Source organism: Tauraco erythrolophus, chromosome 2 (genome assembly GCF_009769465.1).
Source record: "Tauraco erythrolophus isolate bTauEry1 chromosome 2, bTauEry1.pri, whole genome shotgun sequence".
Classification (NCBI taxonomy): domain Eukaryota; kingdom Metazoa; phylum Chordata; class Aves; order Musophagiformes; family Musophagidae; genus Tauraco; species Tauraco erythrolophus.
In genome coordinates this window covers 114,904,727-114,923,998 of record NC_141466.1, presented here as the reverse complement: position 1 = coordinate 114,923,998, position 19,272 = coordinate 114,904,727, and the positions used below count along the sequence as shown (strand labels likewise).

At 42.5% G+C, this 19,272-nt stretch overlaps 1 protein-coding gene across 1 annotated transcript in view; it reads right to left on the bottom strand.

Moving 5' to 3' along the window:
- The window catches only part of ALK (ALK receptor tyrosine kinase), a 332,439-nt gene that overhangs the window by 107,799 nt on the left and 205,368 nt on the right, over positions 1-19,272 (bottom strand). The window contains exon 5 of the mRNA XM_086629993.1: positions 1,906-2,033. Within this exon, the coding sequence (XP_086486119.1) occupies positions 1,906-2,033 (128 nt within the window). The remainder of the gene's footprint in view (positions 1-1,905; positions 2,034-19,272) is intronic.

Genomic DNA, 19,272 nt, shown 5'->3' with positions numbered 1-19,272 from the left:
GCTGGGGGTGCACAAGAAGTTGGGAGGGGACACAGCCGGGACAGCTGACCCCAGCTGACCAAAGGGATATTCCACACCATATGACGTCATGCTCAGCATACAAAGCTGAGGAAAGAAGAAGGAAGGGGGGAAAGTTCAGAGTTATAGCATTTGTCTTCCCAAGTAACTGTTACAGTTGATGGAACTCTGATTTCCTGGAGACGGCTGAACACCTGCCTGCTGATGGGAAGCAGCAAACGAATTTCTTGTTTTGCTTTGCTTGCGTGTGTGGCTTTTGCTTTACCTATTGAACTGCCTTTATCTCGACCCATGAGTTTTCTCATTTTTACTCTTCCGATTCTCTCCCCCATCCCACTGGATGTGGCGAGCGAGTGAGCGGCTGGGTGGTGCTTGGCTGCCCATGAGTTAAACCACGACAACACAGTACCGCATCTTCAGCTGTGTGGAAAAGGCTTAGCGGTTCCAACCAACTGAAAAAAGAACAAGTGGTTTTATTCCCTGCTGGTATTATTCACTCATCGTGTCCTGTAAGCAGAGCAGGGGAGTAGCCAACTACTACAAATTCATAGACAAAAGGGGAGGCTTGTTCCTTCTTTTACTCACAATGCATCTTAATAGCCTCAGCAACTGACATCCGTCATCTGCAGAACGGTGCCCAGCGCTGGTATGAGCTCACTCAGACAACATTACCCTTTCACTCAGCTGGCTGACTGTCACCTACAGCTCTCCTTCAAGCACTCCCAAGAGAAGAATCCATGTACCTTTGTGGGAGCTGAGTATCTCCTGTAGCCTGTCATAAAATTTGTTGCAATGAATTCCCAAAGCACTGTGGATTTGAATACTTCTGTCCCATTTGCTGCTTTGTTTTGAGGAGTTGAAATACTTTATTTTAAACCTATAGAGATACCAAGATGTTCCGTTCCTTGGCAGCAGAACAGGTGCGTTCTGTCAGAACATGCCTTGCGCTTTCAGCACTACGCCAGGCTGAAAAGAGCTTAGAGATCACCTTTATGTACGGACAGTGCACTAAACTCCTTAATACAGCTGGCCTTTGTGAGGAGCAACATAAATAACCAAAATAATGTATATTCTCTAGCAGATATCCCTGTCATAGACAGGCTGAAAAGCAGGACATGCAGCTCAACTCAGCTGTATTCCAAATAAACAAAACGGACAAAAGGTAAAGTGTTAAATGCTATAAGTAATAATAATCTTCGCTGACATGCCACCTAAAGATTTCAGTATGATTCGGAAGCTCCATAAAGCTGGTAAAACCAAAATGCAGCTGCTTCTGACATGAAGCACTACATTTACATACTTGAATTTATAACGGAGGTTGTATTTAAAAGAGTAACCCCCATTAAGGTTGCCCATTTATTAAAATTCCATGCACTACACTGAGGAATTAGGGGTTACTCAGCAATAACTGCTTTGGAACATTGCCAAAGAAAGGCATACTTTGTTAGAATCTAGTTTTCCACAGTTGTTTAAAACAACAACCCTAAAATTTGTTATCAGGAAAATGAAAAAGATGGTTTGCAAGCTACCTGTCTAGGAACCATTCATCTGTTCTACTTTCTGTTGCAGAACGTGAAGTCGTCAGGATAGGCTTTTGGCAAGCCAGGATAAATACTGCTTTGGTTCTCCCAAAATGAAATTTTCATAGAAATTCTTTCCGAAGGAGGGGGAAAACAAAAAAATCTTGTTTCCTTCAAAAAGTTAAAAACTTCTGATGCAGCATTAAAAAAATTTTTCCCTTAAAGAGACCCTATTTTTTTAATTTAAATGATCGATTTGACGAGAAGCTTTCATTCTTGAAGGTTCTGTAACAGCCAGAAATCACACTCCTCCCCCAAAAGGCATCAAAAAGCTATAAGCTAGAAGCAATAAAACACTCTATGTTACCTGTACTGCAGTTCTTCATTGCAAAGGAATCCACAGCTGCTACGCTCTTGTTCCCATTAGCGACATACTCCAGTGAGATCCGAAATGGTTTCTCTAGATGTCCAACTCTCCTCTGAAGCAACACCCATCTGGTCTCATCATACAGCGCAAGGAAAGAACAAAGGAGAAGAGGGTAAGAAAGACTACTTTACAAGGACCAAATCCCCCAAAGGAGCAGCTCCACATCTGGCTACTCATACTGTGTCTCCTATCCCAGCCTTCACTCTCCTCATGGTGCCCCATGGCCAAGGCCTGTCCCTCCCATGGACTTTGCAAAAGCAAGCTTCTAAGCACCAAGATTTCCAACCAGCTAAGGTGTGAAAAACCCAGCTGAAGAGTAGCTTATTTTTCTCTTCTGTCACACTTCTGTGCTCCTGGATTTCTCACAGATGTCTGCCTGCTGTTTAAAAGAAGCCTAACTTTCTTTGCAAAGCAAGCTGTGAAATCTGTAGCACATATGCACATCCTCTCTAAATACCACTCCTCCTGCTTCTCACCGGCAAAGCCTCTCAGTCACTCAGGCAGTAAGCCAGTCTCCAGGGCTTGCACAATAGCTGTAATTCCCAGCACTGTGTCACTGGTGAGGTAACATATTTTTCTTCTAATGTGGCTGGCTGGAACACCTACACATGCATGAAGCACTACAACTAAAACATGTTATTTCTCCTCCTCATACTTCCTCCCCCTTCCTCCCAAACAAACAAAAAGTCCCACCAAGTAAATCAAGGAACTAAGGAACCAGGTTAGCAGCACTGGAGACTAATGTCCACACTCCAAGAGTGTTTCAACTTAGTCTGCATGCAGCTAAGAGTAAAAGAAAACAAAAAGTCTGTACGAGCCTAATTTACTCTCTGAGACACTAGAAGACATCAAGGGCTGGCTGTCTCTAACGTCTATCTTCTCCCCTCTGATCAGCTGGATCTGCTGCTCTGCCTGAAACACCTTGCCAGCCAGCACAAGAACTACTCCTAGACCCTCAGCTCTAACAACGTTACCTCTGATTTAACTTCCAAATGTTCTGTGTCCAGCAAGACATGTCTACAGGTATACAGTAAAAATATAAGTATTTGTTTTTCCCCCAGCATAGTGGAATTCTGATCTGCAAGGAAAACTATAAGGAATAAAATACTTGTATGACAACATGCTGTGGACCATTTCACCTTTCATCCTTGGGCACAGGCTGCCAGTAAAACCACTTCTTGACACCATTTGTGAAGGGCTGCTTCCCAAGAGGCATGTATCACTTCAGCAGCAATACAGAGCCCACCCCCCATTTCACCCCAGTTTATTCAGTGCCATAAACATGATCAGAGACGAGAGATTCCGTAAAGCCACTCAGTCACTACTAATCCACTTTTTCACACTTCTGTTACGGGAAAAAATGCAGCACCAAGGAAAAAAGATCTCTTTTTAGCGTACTGTAACTGGTCAGCTGGAACCAAACAAGACAACAGGGGTCTAATAAAGCCTATCACGAAATGCTCTTTACAGCTCCAGCTGCAATTTTAAAAGATGAGAAATAAACCTTCCTGTGTTTCCTTAAGTTGCTTTCAAACGCCAATATTAAGCATTTTTGAAGAAGACTGTAACTATTTCTAGTTGACATAATGGGTTGGGGCAACACATTTTTCATTGCTCTTACAGAAATGTTGCCTCATCAAGTACCTCTGTCCCCTCAGTGCAGGGATTTGTGCTTGTACGTGGGCTGTGCACAAGAACACATTTTTCTTGGGGAAGGGAACCAACTGGAACAGATGTTCTGAACAAAAGAAACTACACAGTTTATCTGGCATCCATAACAAGAACCTCTTTGTCCAAAAGTATGCCAAAATTTGGATGTTATCAAGTTAAGACACACTTCTGAAAGGAAATATAACAACATATGGGTATTACATTTGCACCAACCAACCATCACTTGTGCCTGCTGCAAGCATGGATCAATCCCAAATCGCAGACCCTATACTGCTACCTGCTAGGAGAGTTTTCTTTGCTCCAGAGGCAGAGACACTGTTGATCTCATCAGGGACACAACGGTGTCATTACACTCCACTGAACTGGACAAAATTCCCAGCAGGCACAGCCAAGGAAGCTGCCAACAGGTATTATAAGGACCTAAAGAAAAGTCCTAAGCAAGGGCTGTGGAAAGACCCTGCTGAGAGCTAATGCAGTTCAACTTGCAACTCAGAAAAGTAAACATTGCTTTTAATGATTTACTAGGTTTCTTCCTCCTTTCTTTTCCAGCGAGAAGAGCAAAACTAGACTGCCAGGTTTCTTTTTGTTGTTTAGTTATTTTCATTGCCACATCCCATCTTCCAACTTCTGTGCTCAAGGATCCCGCCTGAGAAAGGGATGTTGACATCCTTGCTCCTTTTCTGTCTCCCTCCCACAAATACATAAATCTGCTTTACTGAAATTAAATAAAATAAAGCATTGAGAGTATTTTAAATACCTAGCTTCTGTGCACATTATTTCTTTTGATGTCATCTCAAGTTAGGCATATTATAGGGATTAGAGGATACAAATTTCCCTACAAATAGAGTAAAAAACCACCCTAGATTTAATTCTCGTTATGAAATACAGAAGGTTCTGTATGTCATGAAAATCGTTCTCCTCCGCTTCAGAAGACTGATGGATTTTAATTCCAAGTACGCAGTGGCTCTCAACAATGATTTCCATTTCTGTGCTACTGCTAACCCTCTGGATAAATGTGCCAGGAGTTTTAGGAATTGCTTTTCTGAGTTACTAGTGCAATAACTTTCGTTTGAAATTCTCAGGCCTCTCATAGTTTACTACAGAAACTTTATTAACTCCCAGAGCTGTTGCCAAGCAGGTATTTTATATCACTGCAACGCAAGAAGGAAAAAGGCAGACTCACTCAAGTCCAGATTCATTACAAAATATATTCCTACTTTGTGGTACAAATTCCTACAATAGGTTGTCTGAGATTTAAAGATTCATGTGAAAAGAAATCCCAAGTATCAGCCTCTTTCCTCAGAGACACAAAAACAAATGAGCTAAAGACAACACTAACTGGTGGAATTATCAGGGACACTAAAAATAGCTACTGGGTCAGTAGAGAAACTTGCAAGCAAATCTGGATGGGAGTCGATTCTGCCATCATTCCGTGGCAGAATAGGGACTCTGATCTCCAGGCCTTTCCATAAAACACCCTGTATTTAACAGACCCATACCCATTTGCGGATCCTGTACTACAAGCTGCCTGGCAGCAGCAAGATCTACTTCAGCATAACTGATATGCATTAGATGTTAATTAGTAGTAGCTTTATTAAATTTCTATTAGTGGCCTATGTGTTATGAATCTAATTTTAGAAAGCATTTTAGCAAGGTAACAGAAAAGCTACTTCAGTCATATTTTGAGATAGATGAGAAAATACCATGTGTGGAACCTCTTCATAGTGAAATCATGCCTAACCAACCTGAACAGCTCTGTATGCTCAGATGATCAGCTTGATGGATGAGGAGAGTGTGGATGTTGCTTATCTTGACTTTAGTAAGGTTTTCAATGCTGCCTCCCATGTCATCCTCACTGACAAACTGATGGAAGTACAGACTATGTAAGTGGACAACAAGGTGGACTGAAAACCGGCTGAACTGCCAGGCTTAGAGGGTTATCATCAGTGGTACAAAGTCCACCTGGAAGCTGGTCACTAGTGATATACCTCTGGGCCAACAGCGAGGCCAATAATGTTTTCTATCTTCATTAACAACCTGGATAATCAGACAGGCTGCACCATCAGCAAGTTTCCAGCCAAATCGGGAAAAGTGGTTGATACACAGGATGGTTGGGTTGCCACTGAGAGTGGCCTCAACAGGCTTGAAATTTGGGCCAACAGGAACCTTCTGAAGTTCAACAAAGGGAAATGCCAAATTCTGACTCTGGAGAGGAACAACCCTTTGCACAGCACAGGCTGGAAAGCAGCTTTGCAGAAAAAGACTTGCAGGTCCTTCTGGACAAAACATTGAACACAAGCTAGCAACGTGTCCTCAACGACGAGCAAGATCAATAGCTTCCTGAGCTCCACTGGGAACAGCAGGTTGAAGGGATGATCCTTCCCCTCTATCCAGTGCTGTGGAGACATATCTGAAGTTCTGGGTCCAATGCTGGACTTTTCAGTACAAGACAAACATGGACTTAGTGAAGTGAATCCAGCAAACAGCCACAGAGATGACTAAGGGACTAGAGCATCTGACATATGGGGAGAGGCTGAGAAAACTGGGATTGCTTAACCTGGAGAACAGAAGGCTCAGGCACAACCTTATCAATGTTTCTATCTTGTGAGAGGATGGCAAGAAGACAAAAGCAGACAGTGGTAGCCAATGAAAGGACAACAGACAATGTGCTGGGACTGAAATACAAGAATTTCCATTTAAACACAAGAAAAAACTTGCGTACTTTGAGGGTGACTGAACACTGGAACAAGTTGCCCAGAAACCTTATAGAGTCTCCGTCCTGGGAGATATTCAGAACCTGACCGGATGCGGACTCTGGATAACCCGCTCTAGCTGATCCTGTATTGAGCAGGGAAGTTGGACTAGTCAATCTCAGAGGTCCCTTCCAACCTCAACCATTCTGTGATTCTGTGAAACTTAGCTCCCAAAAGCAAATTACAGCAGATAACAGATTGCTCGTGTTATCCTCTGCATAACCTCCAAGCACTCCACAGAGTGATGAATCAGACTGGTAAGCTGACAACCACAAGGACAAAAGCATCAGTTACTGTGCACACAGCTATCATCTCCACACAGCCTTCAACATCAAAACCTATTTTTGCCTCAACATTGGCCATAACAACTAAGATGATCTTTCTAGATACTGCTCCAAACAATAAAAGAGACCATGGTTTAACATCTTAATTTAATGCTGTATGTTGTAAAGGAACATACTATATGGTACTATTTAGGTATTGCTCAGTGTCTTGATACAGCAGGTCAGATCCAGTGAACAGGACCTTCACTGAAGTTACAGTAATAAAGGAGTTGGCTCAGATGTGTAGAATCTGCAATACAGACACAAACTAATAACACCTTGGTCTTCATGACATCCTTGTCTCTAAATTGAAGAGACATGGATTTGACAAATGGACCAATCGGTGGGATAAGGAACTGGCTGGATGGTCGCACTCAAAGAGTTGCAGTCAACAGCTCGATGTACAAGTGGAGACCAGTGACAAGTGGTGTTCCTCAGGGGTCAGTATTGGGGCCGGTGCTGTTTAACATCTTTGTCAGTGACATGGACAGTGGGATCGAGTGCACCCTCAACAAGTTTGCTGACAACACCAAGCTGTGTGGTGTGGTTGACACGCTGGAGGGAAGGGATGCCATCCAGAGGGACCTTGACAGGCTGGAGAGGTGGGCCTGTACAAATCTCATGAAGTTCAACAAGGTCAGGTGCAAGGTGCTGCACATGGGTCAAGGCAATCCCAAGCACAAATACAGGCTGGGTGAAGAATGGATTGAGAGCAGCCCTAAGAAGAACTTGGAGTGTTGGCTGATGAGAAACTCAACATGAGCCAGCAATGCACGCTTGTAACCCAGAAAGCCAACCGTATCCTGGGCTGCATCAAAAGAAGCGTGGCCAGCAGGTCGAGGGAGGTGATTCTGCCACTCTACTCTGCTTTGGTGAGACCCCACCTGCAGTACTGTGTTCAGCTCTGGGGCCTCCAAGAAAAGAAGGACATGAACCTGTTGGAGTTAGTCCAGAGGAGGGCCACGAAAATGATCTGAGGGCTGGGGCACCTCTCCTACGAAGACAGCCTGAGAGAGCTGGGGTTGTTCAGACTGAAGAAGAGAAAGCTCCAGGGAGACCTTCTAGCAGCCTTCCAGTACCTAAAGGAGACCTACAAGAAAGCTGGAGAGGGACTTTTTACAAGGACATGTAGTCAGAGGACAAGGAGCAATGGCTTTAAACTGAAAGAGGGGAGATTTAAATTAGATATAAGGAAGAAATTCTTCCCTCTCGGGGTGGTGAAGGACAGGAACAGGTTGTCCAGAGAAGTTCTGGCTGCCCCATCCCTGGAAGTGTTCAAGGCCAGGCTGGATGAGGCTTTGAGCAATCTGGAGTAGTGGAGGGTGTCCCTGCCTATAGCAGGGGGGTTGGAACTAGATGATCTTTGAGGTCCCTTCCAACATGAACCATTCTGTGATTTTATGATTCAGTGACAGAGTAGCTGAAAATCCTAGATTTCAGCTAAAGCATTTTAGTGAAATCTAAAGTATTTTCAGACTTTAGACAAGTTCAGACTTGGATATATTATCTACAGAGAATTTGTTCCTTAAGGAAAGCCTGGGCAACACCCAGAGTTTCTCTTATAAGGCTGTATCACTCCTTCCCAAAGCTAGAAACAACCTCAGGCCTGGTACAACCCTCCAAGGGTTAGGTTTGCAAATAGATCCTGAACAAGCCAAAGTACTTCTCTGTAACCTAACTCTTCTTAATCCTCCCACCCATGACTCAGCTTGCCAGGTAGCAGGTTTTGCTCCCCCACTTCTATTTCACACATAGTTAACCAGTTTTAGAAGCCATAATCCAGTTTTAATGGAAACTTAACTTCGGAGAGATATTTATAGTTTAGACACTCTTTGGTTGTTCATGCAGCACATAGCTTCAGGAGAAACACATTTCTGATTAATTCTCATCAATACACTAATGCATTAGATGCCATTTTGCATGCTCCTCTGGGTTATGCCAGCACTGATTAATAGCAAGGATGCTCTCTTAGAGGCAGTGAATTAAAAGAAAAGATGTGCCAGAACTCTCAAGTAAAATCTCAAGCCAGCATACTTGTGTCCTGCATTTGTCTGTCTTCACAGATAAATGATTTTGAATCCAATTGACACACACATAGTCACTCTGTGCTCTTTCATCCTGCTAAAGAGGTGTTTCTGTGTCTCCAGTACAGTGCACTGTCGGTTTGCTCCGGCACCTAGGCGTAAATTAAGTTTCACCCAGAACACTGTCCCAGCCTGGCTCTGATAAAGCCACTGCTTTCTCACATTTAGAGACCAATTTGAAAGCAGAAGTCTTCAACATATCAGAAGAATATGGAAACAATGAGCACAAAACAACCAACTCATAAATCCTATTGTCTTATACACAGTAAATGAAGGCTCAATGCACCTGAGCTGAAGTGTGTCAAATGACGAGCTGCATGGCCCCTCCTGGGTCACACTTCAGCTTGTGTGCTCCCAGCAGCCATTAATGGGAGATGGAAGGAAGATGAGCACTCCAAAACATCTCCTCCCCTTAGGAAAAAAGCTCTCTGAAGTCAAGCTGAAGTCAGCTCTCATTTCCACTCGCCACAGAAAAAAAAACTCTGGAATGTAACAGACTTCTCATACCTAAGTTGAGTTACACTGTGATTTTATTTCTCCAGGTCCAGGCTCCCTCCCATCTAAAACACTCCTCTTGTTACCAACACTTATCCTGGTATGCCTGGGAGGAAAACGCAATGTATCTCGGCAAGGACTTAGTTTATCTCTTTGGTAAAAGGTTAGTGAACTTTTGAGAATTACAAAATTAAATAGCAATAATAGCAGTTGCATCAGAGTATTTCACATCAAAATCCACCTGTGGCACGATAAAGGTTGTGAAAAAAAACAGAAGCTGATTTTTGAGAATTAAACCTTGCTAAGGGCAGAATTAAAAACTATCAGTAGGAGTCCAAAAGAGAATTTTTCTCCTTTACTAGATGACTTGGTGAAAGAATATAACTTTCTCCATCCTGCATGCCATTGTATGATCATCCGGGAGTTTATAACTGGTTTTAATCTTGACTTCACACTGCTCCAGACTTTCTTTTGCTTCAGCAATTAACAGGCACTGCACAAAGGAAGAACCAGACTAGATCTTTACAGGCTGCAGTAAACAGAAAATAAAAAAAAAAATGTTTTCAAGAAACACATTGTATGTATTGTATTGTATGCCAATGCAATCCTAAGAGACGGAGAAAAAAAAATAGAACCCAGAGAAGGTTGTGTAAACTCTTTCCTCAGAGTTGAAACAATACAATACACTGCCTTGTAACTACTTTTCATTATCAACTTTAAATTAATTTCAGTTCATTGATCTTAAAATTACTTAAAAGACATCAGGGCTTGAATTTGATGCATGATGATAATAGTCTTGAAAAGGATCTACTTTCTAAAATGGCAACAAATAAAGTTACTGTATGTTAACAGAAGATTATTTAGCATTAAAGGAGATAATTCTTGACATGCAATGCAGAAATTTTGCAACGCAAACTCTCCTGCTCACAGATCATTCTACTTGACAAGAGAAAGAAAAATGGTATACATTTTCCTCTATTGATTTAATGCCAGCTGTCTTTCTACCCTTTTCTGTGGCCTTTTGCATAAGCAAGACATAACTGTTGGTGATAGGTTAAATACAGTTAAGATCTTTATTAGTGTCATTGGATCAGACCTTTAACATCCCTGTGACTAGTTCCAAGAAAGTTTCTCCACCCTTCCCTCAAAATGCGTTTAGAAGATGGCTTTGCAAAAGTTTCACCATAAAAAAGATTAAATAATTGTAATGATTTTCTTTGCTTTTACTCTTTTAACGCTTTTAAGAAAAAACTAGTAACACACGCACCCCCCGCAAAAAAATGCTCTGTAATTCTGCCATGTTTGACCGATGAGTCAGCTGCAGTATGCAATTACCTTGCCTAGAACAGGAGATCAACAAGAGTTTGGATCCAGACTGCAATGATATCACCTCACATGTGCTAGGAAGGAAGCTGATTCTACCCTACTTCTAGGATGGCAATGCTGGGCTTTTTTGTACAGCTAGAATCGTACAACTGGGGAGATATTGCAATATGGCAGAAATTGCTTTAGGTTTCAGAGAGACACAAGTAGCCCATAAAGGATATTTTTATGTCACACTTACTCTTGGATAACAATGTAAGTTTGCAATTAAGCCACTAGAGTTTCATTGGTAATACAATCTCCTCCTGTATTTAAAGCAAGCTACAAGACCACAACACAACATGGGAAAATTTATTAAAATAGCAAATGATAAAACCTACAGAAAAATGTATTTTCCTGTTAAATTCCATAGAGTAAAAAAATATTAATTCTTTTAACATTTCTTTCCTGAGCATCTTGTAGAAAAATTATTTTTACAAAGATTTTGCTTTACTAACCTGTTTGAAGTAAATTCCTTGCTCTGAAAATTTGAAGACTTACATTTGAGTGCTGTAAAGAATTGAATCAGTTAAGTAACCAAAGAACTGCAGCCTCACAATTAAATCTAATTCTTGTGGTTACAAATGAGAATCTTTTAATGGAATTTAAAACAGACAGAGGCTCTGGAAGAAAGAGCACAGGAACTGCAGAGGGATTCACCAACAGACAATGAAATTACGCTGCTTGGTGGAGGGTAAACTTCTTTCCAACAGAGTAATCCGGCACCTTTGCATTGGAACGTAACTCACTAAATGAGAGGGTTGTTATTAGTTCAGTTTTCTTTTTTAAAATGTCTGTGGAAAGAGTAACCCAGACACTATATAATTTTATATATATAAAATTATATATAATTATATTATAATAATATTATAATATTATATTATTATAATATTATAAAATTATATATAATTTTTGTTACTGACCATCTGAAATGTAAACTTAATCCTACAGGCATGCTAAGAAATTTGTCTACTCAAAAGCTCTGTTGGCCAAGTTGAGCTGAGATATGAGAAAGCATTTTTGTGTTTTTAAATGACAGAACAAATTATTTTAATTAGCCACTTCAGCACATCCAATAAACAGTTCTGAGTTTTTCACAGGAGCTCCTCACTGATGTGACATGACTAATCACTCCAGCAAGAGACTACTGCAATTGGAAATACAGTAGAGCTAAGCAACTTGCCCAGAGGAATACGTTCATCTGGCACTGAACGTTCCTTTCTGTTCTCCGGTTAAACTATACAAGACGGAGAAGACTTTCTCCCACCTCTTGAGAAGTACACATTTGGGGGCACTCCTGAGATGCTTCAATTAATAACTGTATTCAAGATGTAGCATCAAAACTGATGTGAAAAGAACAGCAGCTCAGCATACTTTTCTGATGCACAATGGCTCTTTAGTGTCACCTCCTCTTGTAGTCCTCTCCCTATTTGCATGTGAGCTTGATTACACTTCCTTTAATGAAACCAATACTGTCAAAAACCCCAAGATTTCACTATATGAAACCAAATTGCTGTAACTGCTGGCAGCATGTAAGCCAAGGCAATCCCAGCAACACTTAGCATTCATACAAACCATTACATCTTTAGATGCTTATAAAGACCTCACAGCCCCTAGCAAAGTAATCAAACACCTCATTTTTCAGATGGGTGAAAAGGAGGCACAGACAGGTTACATGACTCATTTAGTCAATAACTAGATGGAGAACCAGGATCAGAGATAAAAATTTCTGATTCTTTTTCCTACGTCCTAATCCATAGCATCATGCTGCTTCTGTTGATGGTAATTAAATTTCATGCTTCAGGGAGTAACTTAATTGTCTTTGAGGATCAGAAAGAAATTCCATCCTTTCAATCCAATGTACAGCACTGCTTAGGTGTGCCAAAGAGTAGTTTTCATTTTTTAATTTAAATATCTAAAGTAAAAAAAAATCTAATCTTAATTACAGTCAAGGCTTCAGAAAGACAGGATGTCTTTTCAAAGAGAAGAGTAGTGGCAAAGTATTCTGAAATAACTGAGTTCTCAGTAGCCATGTCTGTGAGAACAATTAAACTCCGAGTTTTACCTCAGCATGCAGCAATGGCTTTTCAAGACACAGCTAAAGGGAAGTACGAATGTTGTGTCTGCTCACCATCTGTATGGTGGAATAAAAACCATGAAAGATTTTAGGCTCAAAGGTTTAAAAGAGTGAATGAGAGGGAAGGTTTTACTTAAGAGAAAAGCTGTTTTTAACTCTGTATCCTCTAAGGACATGTTGCAATTAGCTAGCATCTTTAATAACCTAGACTTCAAAATAAGGTATCAATATATGCAAAGAAAGATTAAGGCCTAGATGAAGGACTGTTTGGATCATGAGGTTCAGAAGCATTTACAGAACATCTACTCCAGGCATTCCCTTCCCACCCACTACAAGACAGCCCCCAATCTCCTGTAAGAGGCTCCTAAAATCCATTCATCAAATCAAACCCCATGAAAAGCTATCTGGTTAGAAAAAAAAATAGCCTGACTGGATTTCAGAGATTCAGAGAAACCAATAAGGCTGGCAAATAATCCTGAGCAAACGCCAGCTTAGCTTCAGCTGTTCCCAGTGTTTGGCTGCAACACAGAGGTAAGCATACGACTGCATCAGACATAGGGTGTGCCATATGTGGTGCAAAAGAGGTAAGTAAATAAAAATAAAACATGGTGCAAAATAAATAGAAGTGAAACATCTCTCATAAAACTGTACAGTACAGAAGATGTCTGTACATAAGTAATGTGAGAGGTAGCATGAAAGGAAATTGCAGGGGTGAAGATAAAATATGTATTTCCTGATGAACAACTTCCTCTTCCAATTTCATTTGCTTCCTTCAAACAGACTGTCATGGTTCGATGTGGAGGGGGTGGGGGTTCTGGTGGCAGGAGAGGGGTTTTGCTCCCTGTGACCTCCCCAGTTTTGGAACCGGGTTAGGCTTAGTTCTGGCCACCAGATCAGACTGCCATCCCCCTCGGGGTTGAGCCAATAGGGCACCTCTGCGAATTGCCCTATTTAAGTCGGGACAAAGGAACCGGAAAAGGTGCTTTGCCCAGGAGCGGGGAGAGAAGGGAGGAGGGCACTGCCCCTGCTCCTTGGCTCCCGGCCGGGCAGCTGCCTGCGTCGGGCTGGCACCGCCCACGGAGAATGGCGGCGGCGGAACCAGCTGGGGAACTCGGGGGCACCCCACTCCCGGGGTGCCCACTGGGCTGAGTTCACCTGGAGAGGACTGAGATCTGAGAGAAACAGCTGCATCGACAGCAGGTCAGTGAGGATGGAGCGGGAGGAGGTGTGCCGGAGCCGAGTTTCCCCTGCGGCTGATGGTGAGATAGCAGGCGGCCCCCCTGCAACCAGGACGGCCTCAGTAGAGTAGAGACCCACTCGCAGCCCGTGGAGAGAAGATGCCTGAGCCTGAGGACGGTCGTGTTGAGACGCACGACAAGGCAGAGAGGCATCTGGAGTCTGCGTGACGACCCACGCCGGAGCGAGTGGCTACAACTCCCTAAGTATCCGAGACTGTGGTAAAGCCCACACTGGGGCAATCCATGGGGAAGGATTGTTTCCAGTGGGCTGGACTCATGCTGGAGAAGTTTGTGGATTTTTCCTCGTGGGTAGGGGATCCACTGGAGCAGGGGAAAAGGGTGTAAGAACTCCTCCTCCTTTAAGAGAGAAGCGGCAGTAACAGCACGGAATGAACTGACCTGCACTCTGCAGACCCCCGAGTCCCTGCCCCCTGCGCCGCTGGGGGAGGAGGTAGAGTCAGGAGGAAAAAGAAAGGGGGGGGGAAGGTGTCGGTTTTAAGATCTGGCTTTGCTTCTTTCTATCCTCTCAAGTAACCGGTTTCATTTCCCTTCGTCCTTCTAAGTAACCATTAATAAACTGTTTTGCTTTAAGAAAACCCAGTCTGTTTTGCCCGGGACCATGGTTGGTGGGTGCTCCCTCTGTGCTTGTCTCAACCCTCAGTCCCTTTATTTTATTTTATTTTTTTTCTCCTCTCTACTTTACTGGAGAAGGAGAGACTGTGTGAGTTTTAGTTGCTGGATCAGCCTAAAACCACGACACAGACTTTTGAAAGAAATGACTCATTAGGAAGGATCTGAATGAAGAAAGATGAGGCTTGGAATGCAGAAAGGTTGTGTTCATTATCGCTTACATAGCAGGTATTATAATAGTTACCCTGGTGGGGAAGGGGGCCTTTGAACTGCACAACTCAACTTTGAATGGAGAAAGATGTTTAAAAAAAAAAAAAAGAGCGATTAAAACAATCAGCTGGTCACTGTACTCAAAGAAACGGAACTTGGGAGGCCAGCATCTACTCATCAGAGCAAACGACACATCAGAAGTCAGGCAGATCGTACTACCTAACAACTGAAACACCAACTTTAAAGAGAGAGAAACGCCATGAAACGCATGAGGTGTGCACAGCTTTCAACAGAGCAGCAGTCACAGCAACGTTATCCCAGCTGGTAAGAATGTCCTCACTATCTTAACCACATTTGGAAGATATACGAGAATAACACACGCTGTGTAGGTCCAAATAGAAGAAATGCTGCCTACAGTCAAGACTAACTTTTGCCAGACATGTCTCTGTCCCACTGATCTAATCTCCCTCATTTAGCATTGGGCATTTCTGAGAAAGGAATCGTAACAGGCCATGCAGAACACCCAGAAGGGAAGCCAAGAGTAGCCGACCACATCTGCCACTGCCTAGAAATACGAGTTTAAGCCATTGTCTAGGATCTCAACTCCCCAGTACTTGGAGCTCAGGGATGTTTTATTTAGCTTGGCATACGTTTGCCTGTTAGTCTCAACATTTGGCATACACGCTTCCTTTGAGCATAAATAAGAAAAGTCTTGACAAGGAACACGCATACAAAAGAGGCTCCACAAGATGTTCTAGTATAATTTACTCGTTCCTCACAGCCAAATTAAAAAGGTACCTAAACCAAGAAGCTCATTTCCTTGGGTTAATATTGCCAATGAAATTGAAGGTGGTTTTTGAACAGTGATTTTAAACCAGTGTGAAAACATGATGAATGTCTTTAGTATTTACTGATAAAGAAAATACTTAGGTCTTTTCATGCATTCCCAAAACACAGCAGTCTTGCCAATGCTGTTTGTCTCAGTATCACATTAAATTGTTTTTCAAATTCAAGGAGTCTTTTTTCTCTTTTTTTTAACCAACATCAGTAACTGCAATTTAATAACATCTCCTGGGATAGCTCTTGCCTTTAGACACCATCCTGGGAAGGACAGCATGCACTGCAGCATCCTGGAAAGCTCAGAAACATGAGCTTGGCCTCAAAGAGCAAGTCTTGCTTGCAAGCTCGCCTGTATTAGGCAAAGCCTGGAAAGAAAACCATTCCATGATTCCCTCACAAGGCACATACAGGGTGAAAGGCCCCTGCTGTGATACTCCAGCGTGACTTTAGGAAGATTGTGACATTTTCGTGAACTTAGGTATAAAAGGATATACTTGGTGCCTGAGGATATTGCAAGGTTCGATTAAGTTAACAACACCGAGGTCAGTGAAAAAGGCCAAATCAATCCAGGCACCATTCCCAGGGTCTGACTTACGTCCTACTTTGAATCTATAAATCAAACTCTGACCAAGGATGAGTTTTGCTATATGAACCTGGAACAAACTTTGAGCACTTCAGACGGCAAAGGCTGTAGGTATGCAAAGTCTCTCTGCAGGGGTACATATTGTCAGCTCACCTTCAGGCACCACAAACACCAAGACTGCATTTCCTGACATTAACCATGTTTCATGTCAAGGTACAATTTTCTAAGACCGTTTTGTCACTGTTCTTCCTCTCCTGAACAGAATACAACCATAATCCGAGTCCTGCAGGCTGACAGGGAAGATACAGAAAAATTTCCAGCCCTTTCTTTCCTCCCTCACTGCTTTCCCACATGGGCTGAGTACTTGCTTCAGAGTAGGATTTTGCCTTTTCATCAAAATTTAGATTCATTGACTCTCAAAGTCTCACAATGATCTCTAATTCTCCCTAACAAACATAACCACAAAGCTCTCAGGCTCTGGATCTGCCAAGAACAATCAATAATGTTGAATAAAAATCAGACTCTAGACCACGGCGGCCCTTGTCTCTGCCTAGCTCAAAGGTTTTATGCAGTTTCAGCTCATTGTTGGGTGAACCAGCTCCCGGGTAATTAAGAGTTTAGATGCTCCTGCACAACCCTTTTTGCCTTGGAATATATCAAACTCTAGTCACAAGGAGGTTATAGCTGCCCGAGTCTGTAGGATGTGCTGAGCTGAGCAATGGGCCGCAAGGAAGATGTCGCTGGGCTAAACCTCTATCAGAGCAGTCAAGCAGTCATGTTTTGGTTAGTAACTCCATGTCTGCCAGAGCCCTACCAAACAAATACATCCAAGTTAGCCACTGCCAGCTGCATCCCAGCTTTTCCATTAGCTCACACTAGGATGACCTTCCACTGACTAAACGCATTCATCTGACGTGACGACAAACTCTTCTTCTCTGGACAGTAATTCAGAAATGGGCTGAAAACAAGGATAAGGAAAAACAATGAGTAAAGAAAGGCGTATTGAGAAAGGCTATGGGTTTACTTGAGCTTCTGTTGGCTGCCTGAAGTTTTCAGGCTTTAATGAGGCCTCCGACAGCAATTTAGCCCTTTTGCGGCAGTCCCATAGCAAGAGAGAAAAGGAGGGCTGCGGAGCAACCACTAGCCTGGGGCCTTCATGAATTAGTGTGGACCCTTCCCAATGCTCTGCTCGTTTACAGCACAATTCCTAGAGGCTTTTCTCCGTATGCGCTAATTTAAAAATCAGTGCAGAATGTAAAAATAATGACCTTTTAGCCTAGTAATATTTTACATTCTCTTGAAGGTTAAGTCATTGAGAGTAATGGAGAATTAGGGTGTCTGGTCTTGTAGGTAAAGTGAATTTAGTCCAAAGAGCTTTATGGCCTAAAAGCAGTCTTCCCCTCACTCCCTCCCTTTTTCTTCTCCTTTTAAAAACTGAGACAACACACTAAAAGCTGTAGCAAATTCTCTTCATTAGTTCTATCTAGCAAGTGGCTGTGTTTGAGATTCACATCTACAGATAAGGTCCAGAACACGCCACAGATCCATCAACATTTTTGAAGGTGAATGAATAAAGTACTTAGAGAGCAGAGCAGCTGTTTCAATTATAGCATTAGCAGCCCAAGCCCTAAGCACTCAGTACTCCTGGAAGCCCATGGGTGGGTAGGGAACAGAGCCATCTTTACGGATTATAATTAAAAGACCAAGGCCAATTGCACATTCAGAGCAAACAGGCAGCAAATGCTTTGGTTGCAGTTGGTCATTTTCTGTTTCAGCCTTCCAGATTTTTGTTTTTGCTTTGCAAATGTGAACAAACTCCTTTCAGAGTATGCCAAGTATAAGCAACTCCAGCATTCCTGTCCTGATGCTTACATGTTCTGTAATTTCTACTTCATGAAAAACAAGATGTAGGCCCTTTCTCCTCTCCCTGCTTTCACAGGGACAAGTTTGTATCCTGAGGCACCTGGTGGATGCAAAATGTTAATTTTCGAGCAGGTAATGTCCCATGCGAACCATCGCTCCACAGCAACAAAAGAAATGGTGAATCTAGGTATTACATTTCATGACTGCTGATGTGAATCATGTAAATTCAAGAACTTTCCTTATAACTTTTGTTTGACATCTAAGATCTCAGACAGCAATGTTTATACAGAAAATAATGGAACTGGCTCAAAAGCACACACAGAAATTCCTCCCTTAAGGGAATTTATGTTCAACCACACGCAATCAAGTGGACAAACAAACCAAATTCAATTTTACTAAACTTTGACTAAACAAAAAGTCAGTTTTATTCTTCTGACCATACTGATACACCAGCATAATATACCCTGCCACATACCCAGCCACTCGTATGCCAGCTTGGGATTGCTAAACCCTGGCATCAGATAGAAGCGTGCTGGGCACATGATCTTATTGCAGCCTTCTGGTACATAAAGGGGGCCTACAGGAAAGCTACTACACTTTTTACAAGGGCGTGTAGTGATAGGACAAGGGGAAATGGCATTAAACTGAAAGAGGGGGGATTTAGATTAGATATAAGTAAGACATTTTTCACTCAGAGGGTGGTGAGGCACTGAAACAGGTTGTCCAGAGAAGTTGTAGATGCCCCATCCTTGGAAGTGTTCAAGGCCAGGTTGGATGAGGCTTTGAGCAACCTGGTGTAGTAGAGGGTGTCTCTGCCCATGGCAGGGGGGTTGGAACTAGATGATCTTTGAGGTCCCTTCCAACCCAAACCATTCTATGATGATAATGTAGTTACTTCTGGAACGAGACCTGTCAGTGTTTTAACAAAGCACTACAGCTTAATGTAATCCCCTGAGTTTGAGCATGAGGTGCCAGGGAAAGGCACTCTGAAGTCCTCAACGTATCCCTAAATAAAGCTTCCTGATGTCCACTCATTATGAAAGTGCAGAAGCAGAGATGCAACACAGAGGAGTCTATCACAAGACTCTGCTAACACTCACAGAAATTGCAGCCTGAGGTCACAGTAGTGGATGTGGTAACCTGTCTGAGCAGTAACACTCTTTCTAGGATGGATGGAT